This window comes from Neodiprion fabricii, chromosome 3 (genome assembly GCF_021155785.1).
Source record: "Neodiprion fabricii isolate iyNeoFabr1 chromosome 3, iyNeoFabr1.1, whole genome shotgun sequence".
In the NCBI taxonomy this organism is placed as follows: domain Eukaryota; kingdom Metazoa; phylum Arthropoda; class Insecta; order Hymenoptera; family Diprionidae; genus Neodiprion; species Neodiprion fabricii.
In genome coordinates this window covers 31815280-31825759 of record NC_060241.1, presented here as the reverse complement: position 1 = coordinate 31825759, position 10480 = coordinate 31815280, and the positions used below count along the sequence as shown (strand labels likewise).

Sequence of the window (10480 nt, the reverse complement as noted above, 5' to 3'; positions counted from 1 at the left end):
TTGAAACTGCGTACAGTTGACAGCAAAATATTTACTCTGACAAGCCGATTTTCATTTAATTTAATTCAATAAAACCTCCGAACCGATTCCCAATAATTCGCCGAGAGGTGCTTCATTTCTTTCCGTATATTGAAGCAACGACGTTTTTAATCTTTTCTAATAAATTTTTCATTAGAAGCAGTAAAAAATTGAATGCGGTCGAAATGTCAGCAAGCTGCTAGAAATACGTTGGGTTTCCCTCTCTCAGAAAGAGAAACTCATCAAGCGTTAATATGTTATTTCAAACAAGTACTTCGGGAAATCACGACTTATAATTGTAAATGCTCCGTAATGGCAATTACGTCAATGTTACATCACTGTTGGAAGAGGAAATTAGTGGAATAGCTTGAAATAATTGACCTGCAGGCAAAAGTCACGGTACATGTTGACAGTGTTCATCTAACGATAACAATCATCATACATCATATCATACATAGCATTGAAGTCCGAAACCAAAGTTTGGATGTTCGTATGTTCAGAAAGTGACGACACCCAAATTTTTTTTCCTTTTGACGTCATCGATCTATTGTAATCGTTGACGACGAAAATCAGCCGAGTTCCTCAGTCTGGAAACAACCGCGCAGTAGAGCGGACGTATGAGAATCGCGCTCCGCAGATTTCGAGTACCGGGTTCTCTACTTTCTGGATCCTGCGCTCTAGAGCCCCCACCTGGTGGATCTCGACCTCCAGGACAAGCGCTCCGTAGTTTCTGCGCTCAAGGACCACTACCTGGTGAAATTTAACTTCCAGGACAAGCGCTTCGTGGTTCCTGCGGAGCAAGTACGCTACCTGGTGCAACTCAAGTTCCAGGACAAGGGCTCCGTAGTTTCTATGCTCCGGGTCCGCTACCTGGTAAAACTCGACTTCAAGGACAAGCGCTCCGTAGTTCTGGTTGACCTGGTGACTTTTGACATTCAGGACTAATTTTTCGTAATTCTGGCTGTCCAGGTCCTCCACCCGGTGGATCTTGACATCCAGGAAAAGCGCTCCGCAGTTCTGGCTGTCCAGGTTCTTGACCTGGTGACTTTTGACCAAGCGCTGCGTAGTTTCTGAGCTCCAGGTCCACTTCTTGGTGAAACTTGACTTCCAGAACAAGCGCTCCGTAGTTCTGGCTGTCCAGGTCCTTCACCTGGTGACTTTTGACTTTCAGGACAAATTTTCAAGTGTACAAGTTTGATTATTGAAAACGTCATGTCTTGTACCATCAAACCAATATTCATGCTTCAGATAACATTTTGAATCCGAAAAAAAAACCGAACGACCAAGATCAACAAATTACAATCGGTGAGTAGTTGGCATAGTATACATAGGAATTCATGACAATAACGTCGTTCAATCAGAGCTAAAATTGCTGTGCGTCGTGTTTCAAATCTGTTAGCACTTAGCTGATTGTTTTGTGGTATTTTTTGACGAAATTTTTTGCCATAAAATCACAATACGTTATACTTACATGCATGTGTAAACGTAATTTATAACATTATATAGGCAAAATCTTACGGGCAGATTCGATTTGCGTCACATGCACAAAGACAGTGTTTATTCTGTATACCGTGAAGCAAATACCAGAATTTTTTGGGGAGTCATCGTGCCCCAGTCTCCCCTACAACTACGTTATCTGGTGAAACACTGATAACTAGTAAGCGAGCGCACGAGCACAAAAACCAATTACACTAGGCATGCGACCCCGAGGGAGCTTTAGCGAGCGAGGGTTTTAAAGCTAGTATTAACTAATCTGTAGAAAAAAATTAGTAAACGTTTCCTCTTCAAAGGAAGATGGAATTAAACGGACGGTGATGGAAAATAATAAGACCAGATTTTGTTCCGCCATCGCTGCAGTTGTAATCAGACTAAATTGCATTTTCACGAGCATCAACGCGCATCGAATTCGATCCTTTGGCACGATTCGTCGCGGTATAAAAAAATAATTTCAGATCTACTATCGGAGTGGAGGTGGATACAGCGTTACGAAAAACGGCCTTAGATCGAAGACGAGTGTTTGCATAACCGTATACAGTGCAAGTTTTATTTACTACGTTTTGATGAATTTTTTCACGCCGTCGATCGTGACTGTCCATTTACCATCGCCAAATCACTCGTAAAATGTTCGCTTTATCATTCACTTTGCCAGAGTTGATTAATTTATGCCCAGAGCTTGATTGACGCTGCCTTGCGACGTTCGCCGGTTTGATAGGCGTCGAGGGGAGATTAATTCCTTAATTACACGGTTCAACGACACTCTCAGACAGAGTTCAACGGGTCCCGAAGGGGTTGGAAAGGGAAAGGGAAAGGGTTTCTCGGCCCTGTACGTAATCTGTAATAAGTGTAGGATTTTCTGGGTAGGACATGGTACTTAGGTATACGTTGAATCCGTGAATCTAACGTCTTCATTCGTCGATGATGGTGAATCTAGGTGGTAATTCTACCTCCTCCTTGTTCCTTTGGTCGAAGGATCCCGGAGTGAATGATTCCGAGTTACCGATTGCCATTGCTTTTAATTGTGCTTCTAATATCCTCGTTCGTTTTAATCGAACAATTATGTACCCCGTCGTTGAACAGTTACGCGATTTACTGCTAATTATATCAACACTAAATGGAAATATCAATCAAATTCCGACTGGAAGCCGTTTCTAATGAACTGCTTACAAGTGGCTGCAGTTCGTTCAACATTTTATAGAACTGTTGAGGGGGACAATTTACTCTGCGAGAATTGATATTTTAATCTCGTCGTTGATCCCGTAGAATTGAACTCCCTCTAGGCCGCAAACGAAACCAATTTCATTTTTGTAGAGTAAAATTCGGTTTGTAGTACATATATTCAAGAAGTAGTGGTAAAATAATTCTCATGTTATTTGAACGTCGATTGTTACTACGTCCATTACTGCAATTAACATTCCATTATGGGATCGAGTGACACGGGGAACAAATTTCAGTTGCAAAATAATCGGGTGAAGATGAATTTTACGAAAAAAATTTGTGCAATCAGGATAAAAACGAGAAAATTGAATCTCAAACAAGGACTACCTAGTACAGATCCGGCCTGAAAATGACCGCATAAATGCTATATAATAACACAGAGAACTGCGCGTACGCCAATTGTTAATTTAAATTTATCGTCAACCTGTTTTCAATCGTGCTGATTTTTCTATTTACACTTATTTAACATTTGGCAAGCAGGCAATCGATCGGGGAAAATTTAATCGGCAATTGTTTGAAATTGAATTATAATTCGCGTGCTGATAGAGCGGTTGTTCCAAACGTATCACAGGCGGGTTACAATCTTCGAATACTCTGTGCTCAGTGGCAAGAGTCTGTCACTGATCACGACGTCTTCTTCGTGCGTCGAATACACACAAAGCTGAAATTTATTCTCAAACTTCGTGGTTTCTCATTCCCACCCACGCTGCGATCAGCGACTTTACAGCTTTGCGGGTGTGCAGGGGATGCAAGTGTGACTAAAGTGACATTTACAAATTTCGCATACACACATGTCACATCTGTACACAGTGCATAAGTTTCAGGTTGCGTAGGTCGTTTACACGCGAATACAGCGTGACTAGAGTACGCGAAATAAACAGCAGACAGGTTGTTGTCCAGGAGTATATAACCGAGCCATTGTTCCGTCTGCAGCATCTTTGGCAATGTTGCTCCGGTGGAAAGAAAATCTCAATGTATTCAACGTGTTTACCGTTGCTTTGGTTATGCGGACAGAAATTGTCACAGTAAGTATCAGTGCAGCGTAGAGTAAGCCGTGACGTTTTATTGTTCATCAAGATATATTACTCTAATAATACTGCATTTGAAACGATTATTAGATACTCATGAACTCGGTTATTAAAATTCGATGCAAATACATATTTATTGCTATTGAAATGCACTACATCGTTATGGTATCGTGTACCATATTTTATGACTTGAATATATAACATGCATTACTTTGTGGGATGATTTTGTTCTTATTGAGAACATTTCAGTTCAGTTCAAAAAAGGAATTACCAGTTGAGGGTCGTAACACGGAAACATGTATTTTGTAAAGTGTGTAAAAGTACTTGTCGAAAGTGATAGACTACGTAGGTATTTTTTTAAGAGAATAAAATCCATGGTGATGTTATTCGAGGACTGTGGTTAATTGTTGTTACAGGGTTTCATCGATTACAGTGAAATACGGCGCAATGAACATCCGATCGTATTGGACCCACACCTGGCAAGGACAACTCGTCAATTGTTGGAAAAGTACGATAGCTGGGCGGTTTATAGGACATCGTACACACTGCAACAGGCAACAGAACACTTTCTCCACTACGGAGCCTTCCTACGTAACCAGATCCTCGATACCTTCGGGGCACTCGTCTACGACCATTACGACGATTTTAGCACGAGTCAACTCGAAGCTCTTTACAGAGTTTACCGGGACACGCTCAAGAGGAAGTACAATATTTTTGACATAGTACCGAGCGTTCTTGCGCAGTCGGACATTCGGCCGTCAAGCATATGTCGGCACATCAACAAGAACGTTCGCACATGCTTGAGGGAAAGCTCACTGCGGTGTGCAACGATGAAACAGCACGACAAGTCACATCCGCACACGATCTTGACCCGAGTTTTCAACATAACGCGATACATGTTCAAAACTGCTGGGTTGAAGCAACAGTTTCCAGAAGGATTTTCCCTGCCAGCTATTTTGGAACGCCTAAAATCGGGGCATCTCTCATTGACGGCTGGAATGGTGTCTGGGCTCCTGCAGAGCGTTCAGTACGATAGTTTCAACGATGAAGTTCGTGCGGCGGAAAAAAATGTCATGCAGCTACTGATGTCCGAAAAATTGGACAGTGGTCGTAAGCAAAGTCTTATGCCGAGAGATCAGCTGCGACAGGTTTTGACAGTGAACGAACTGCTTAAGAATATTTTTGAAGGTCGGAAATCCATGTACGATAGAAATGAGAACAAGAACTTTGACGTACTGTCGCAGCACGTCATCAGCGAGGTCGAGGCCATCAGTCCTAACATTGAAATTCTTGGTGCGGTTTACGTTAATAACACAATCCAGATGAAGTATCTTTTCGATTTGGTTCTACCGCCAGATGTTGTTGACAGGGATATCAGTGACGCGAAAAATTACCTTTTGAACAAGATGCAGGATTTTGACGTGGTGCGAAAATATTTGAAGGTTGAAAAATATCAGCAGAGTGGCCCTGATCAGTTGTTAATGGAAATACTGAGGCAGATGAGAGACATCAACTTTGCCCCTGATATAGTGACGGCTCTTCACACTCACGCTCGCTTCTGGCACCAGAGTCGTATGATAAACAACCTGAACGACTTGCTCGATCTTTTCGATGCCTACGAGAACCTTCGCAACGTTCCAAATTTCTCAAACCTAGTCTCGTTGATGGATGATATTCGGGGAAGTTTGATAAATTCGAAGGTCGTGGCGATAGAACTGTTGTGCAGTAACCCTAGATCGTGTTTGCAGCGCGGCTTGAAGATTATCGCACAGTGCACGCTAGTGAATTCAAAGACCAAATCTCTCCTTGTTAGATTGTTCCATAATTTGAATCAGGATGGGTCAATTGATATTGACAAGTGTAAGCGATCGACGAATCAGCTAATTACGGAAGTGTTGAAGCCTTCGTTACAGGCAAGATCGGAAAAGACTGGTGAAGTTACAAGCGAGCTGACAATTCAGAATGATTCCAATAATATGGAGTTGTCTGGTGCAAAAAATAAAAATACCGCAGACCATGAAACGGCAACTGAAATGATCACCGTAGAAAATTTTGTGGAAAAGCAGCTAGAGGTCAAGCTGCGGGCAAGTGAGGAACCAACAACAATAACGACAACCAACACAAATTCCTTGGAAGAAGACGATTCCGATAAAGCCTATAATAGATTTTTTGGCCACTGTTTAGGCATGGAATGCTCTGACTACTTCAGTTTTGATTCAAGCTACCTCGATTATTTTAGTGGTGATTGGCTTGAAAGCTCGAGTTCCGAAGAGGAGCAGCACCACCACGAGCACAAGTGTATTGGAAAAAACTGCCCGCCATCGTGGATGCCCAATAAACCGCAACATTGTGCAAACGGCAATTGTGGAATACCATCCGTACCTGAGCATCCGATCGAATGCATCGGTTCTGACTGCAATGACCTTATTCCTCCCAGTGTCAGTTATCCCGAATGTATTGGCAATCGTTGTGATAATAAACAGGAGTGCATTGGGAAAAATTGCCCACCATCTTGGATGCCCAATAAACCGCAACATTGTGCAAACGGCAATTGTGGAATACCATCCGTACCTGAGCATCCGATCGAATGCATCGGTTCTGACTGCAATGACCTTATTCCTCCCAGTGTCAGTTATCCCGAATGTATTGGCAATCGTTGTGATAATAAACAGGAGTGCATTGGGAAAAATTGCCCACCATCTTGGATGCCCAATAAACCGCAACATTGTGCAAACGGCAATTGTGGAATACCATCCGTACCTGAGCATCCGATCGAATGCATCGGTTCTGACTGCAATGACCTTATTCCTCCCAGTGTCAGTTATCCCGAATGTATTGGCAATCGTTGTGATGATAAACAGGAGTGCATTGGGAAAAATTGCCCGCCATCTTGGATGCCCAATAAACCGCAACATTGTGCAAACGGCAATTGTGGAATACCATCCGTACCTGAGCATTCGATCGAATGCATCGGTTCTGACTGCAATGACTTTATTCCTCCCAGTGTCAGTTATCCCGAATGTATTGGCAATCGTTGTGATGATAAACAGGAGTGCATTGGGAAAAATTGCCCGCCATCTTGGATGCCCAATAAACCGCAACATTGTGCAAACGGCAATTGTGGAATACCATCCGTACCTGAGCATCCGATCGAATGCATCGGTTCTGACTGCAATTACTTTCCTCCTACAGGTCCCAGTCCTTCCGAATGTATATTTCCCAATTGTAATAAGCCTCCTCTGAGCAACAATTTAGTTTGCAGTGGGAATAAATGTAAGCCCAGTGGTGAGGTCAACCCTTGGACACTAGATGAAAGTAAACTTACCATGACAGTTCTACCCTACAATCAGTGCAAGTTCAGAGATCCCCAATACCAGAGAAGGCTTGACCGACTGAAAAAGATTCGTATCTTAGATTCCTTTTATGCAACGGAATCGGTTCCTACCGACGCCGCTGCCAGTTTTTACGAAAATTATTCGGACGAGTCGCATGGCCAATCCGCACCACCGACAAAACATTGGCAATCATCGTATCTGGTTCGCTCAACTCAGCGAAAACCCCCACAAAATGAACTTTTGACGCACCATAAACGTCCATGGCCTTTTACGTTCTATCCATTCGCTTCGCACTCTGGTCAGGTACTGAAAATCAAAAAACCCGTTACATTCAACGATTCATACACTGACTCTAATATGGGATCGGGAATTAAGTCCGGCATCAGTGCAATAAAGAATCACACAAATAAGCGCAGAAAAATGAATGTGAATGTGAATGTGAATGTAAACCGCGATAGCAAAAATCGACAGAAGAGATTGCGGCGGCACTTTATAAGTGGTTCCAGAGGTGTTGTTACGAGTCAAACGCTTGGTTCGGAGGTGAAACCACTGAGGAACGCGGATTATCGGAGTTCAGCAGTCGATGTTCGAGTTGGGGAGCATTCAGGTCTGTCGAATCCTTCGACGATGTATTCGGATATTAAGAAGAAGCAAGCGAATAACCAGATGAGAACGAACCATGTTCCTCATCAGACCCGGTCCGATGGCAAGATCGATGTCGTCAGGAAACGTAGATCCATCATTACGGCACCACGGAGAACGAACCATCGCTCTGGAAGTCTTTGATCATATGATCATGTCACGTCCAACATTGAACACCGGATGAATCATGGAAACCAGGATGGACGAGTTTCAATCTGAGAAGAAGAATCGTACGATGACAACAGTTGGCAGCCTATTATAGCAGTATAACTAGTTCACAAGCTTGCCGATATTGTACACGCAGAATGGAAATTTAGAAAAACCTTGCCTAATTACATTCGTTCTATTCAAGTATAAAAATTGAAACTAAAACAAGGAAAGGAAACCATAAAAAAGAAAAAAAAAGGAAACAAATCTTCAGACAAGTGACCTGGCTATATGTTTCACTGATATTATTTATAATCAGTATTTGAGATGATTACTCAACTTGAACTGAATTTGTAATAGCTTCCGGAACGGGAGCGGAAGCTCAGAGGTTAATTGCCATCGTTAACTGCGATGATGTATCTGTCCTTTATCGGTCCGACGAAATTCAATTAGTTCGAGATAGTTGTGAAAGTCGTAATAGCGCGTGTAGCGTCGCCGTTGAAGAACAAGGTTCTATAAATGTAAGATAAGAGCCGCGTTGAGATGAGATTAAAAACTCCGAATACGGTTCCCCTCTCCCTTTTTCTTCTATCCCCATTATTCACTAGCTGAATAATTTTTTTTTTTTTCATGTTCATATTGTTCACTGATTTGCCTTCCGTACGCAGTAGAAATAATACTGATTGGGAATTACGATCGTGATCAATATATAATAATTATGGCAATGGACTTTGAAAGTAAAGTGGAATCTGAAACTCTAGCACAGCTAATTATACTTGCCGGACAGTACATCTGGCTCGTAACTTTTATGAATTTAAGTTGCTTACTTAGGATTTTTTTTGAACGATAAAATTATTAGGAAAAAAGAATTTTTTATGCAGAATTATTGTTTTGTATCGAAATAAAAGATCAAGCGTGTGACTAATAGAAGATCAAGCAAGAGTAATGACAATGGCCAACAAAAACTAACTATTTTTTGCCGTGCTTCGCAATTATTTTTTTCCACACCTTGGCATGAGATTACTTAGTTGAAATATGAAAGAACTATGAAGGCTTGGAATGCAACATGTTTTAAAGATGCATTTCCTTGATTCCTATTTACATATACACATTTTGTGCAATGAAATATTTTCAATACTTTTCTTTTTATACTTATGCATGTAAGATATAAGAAATGTGTAATTCAAACAACGGGAAAATCCGTGTTGACCAGTAGATACTAAAAATTCCGTGATCAGGACCCGATTTATGATCAGAACCAATCAGCTGATTTCAAGTTTCGAATTAAACCACGTGGACCGTGAAACATTGTTTGGAGTCATTTCGCACGGGTAATGAACAGCAAATATTTCTCGACCATCCAGCTTCAAACGGCAGATTCGATACCCTACCTAGTGATCAATCTATCAAAATTTGAACAAGCTGTTTCATCACAATTTTCTACTATCGCAATGGCAAGGCAACTGTGTATTATAGCTTGCGGCGGAGGTAAAGGTATGCACGAAGTAACGTTGCTAAATAACAACAAACATAATACATGTGTTTGCCCACATCTAAGAAAGCTGTAGGTTCGTGGGTGGCAGAGGTCCATGGAAAAACACATGACATCATATTTTTAGCGTTAAATCACTGATCTCTACTGCACACGTGTTGAGTTGAGTCACGGGTGAACTTTGTTTGCAAGTGATTTGTATCGAGAAATCTGATCGACGGAAAAGTGTCGGGCTGGGAGAAATCTTGATTCCCTTGTCACGTGTCTCTTGTCACTCCGTGGCACTCTTTTTATGCGACGCACTTCGAGGTATTGGCTCTTCGGACATTCGTATTGTCCTTCATTCTATGAAGTCTTGGTAGCCGAGGTATTATCGAGTCCATTGTGTTCCTTAGCTCGATGAGAAGATGAAAACGCCGTAACCCTCTTGGCTGGCGGCTTAGCTTGGAAAAATAGGTAATTTCGACTTTCTTTCGCATCGCCACTTTATATCTTCAGGGAACCAGCTGACGAGCTAATCTTCTTGAAGAATATTAATACCGATCCAAAGGAACCTAGCAACCCCCTCAAACCGGCAACCTCAAAACACGGTTTTTCACATTTCATCACCGCGACAGAAAAAGGAAAAAAAAATCATTGTGCAGCTTGGTTTCTTGGAGATATTTTGCAGGTATTACCGTAATGTGTGCAACAAGTGTTCCGCTCATCTGATGAAAGCATTTATGTTGAGTAATTCGGCAGGCGATTTTTTTAACTTGTGTATTTTTCGATATTATTATGCATGTTTTTTGCGTTCAACTTTTGTCAATTTTCAAATATACTACGTGGTTAAATGTTCCAGTTCCGTCGGCAAAACTCTTAAGTCACAGGTCACTTTGAGCATAATTATTGCCCAACGGAAACGCAGCTCGGATTCGAAACAGGCAGCATTTTGATTCTTATCGAATCTCTTGAGAGTTTGGAATTTGTAAAATTCAACTCGATGCTAGTTTTATCAAGATCCTCTCGTTGTATCAGAAAATCGTTCGTGTCACGAAAGAAAAAAGAACGCAAAGGAATAAGCAGCATATTTTTAATAACATTAAACATTATTACATTAAATC

General features: G+C 41.6%; 1 protein-coding gene across 2 annotated transcripts; it reads left to right on the top strand.

Annotated features, from left to right (window-relative positions):
* The first annotated feature begins 621 nt into the window (after window positions 1–621).
* On the top strand, window positions 622–8452 carry LOC124177898. 2 transcript variants are annotated; one of them, XM_046560824.1, is made up of 4 exons: window positions 622–1047; window positions 1160–1323; window positions 3667–3758; window positions 4178–8452. In XM_046560824.1, the coding sequence occupies exons 3-4, from the start codon at window positions 3678–3680 to the stop codon at window positions 7880–7882; spliced, it is 3786 nt and encodes a 1261-aa protein (XP_046416780.1). In that variant the 5' UTR covers window positions 622–1047; window positions 1160–1323; window positions 3667–3677; the 3' UTR covers window positions 7883–8452. The 2 variants fall into 2 exon arrangements, with proteins under 2 accessions (XP_046416780.1, XP_046416779.1); XM_046560823.1 differs by having other exon boundaries at window positions 622–1323.
* The last annotated feature ends 2028 nt before the right edge of the window (window positions 8453–10480 follow it).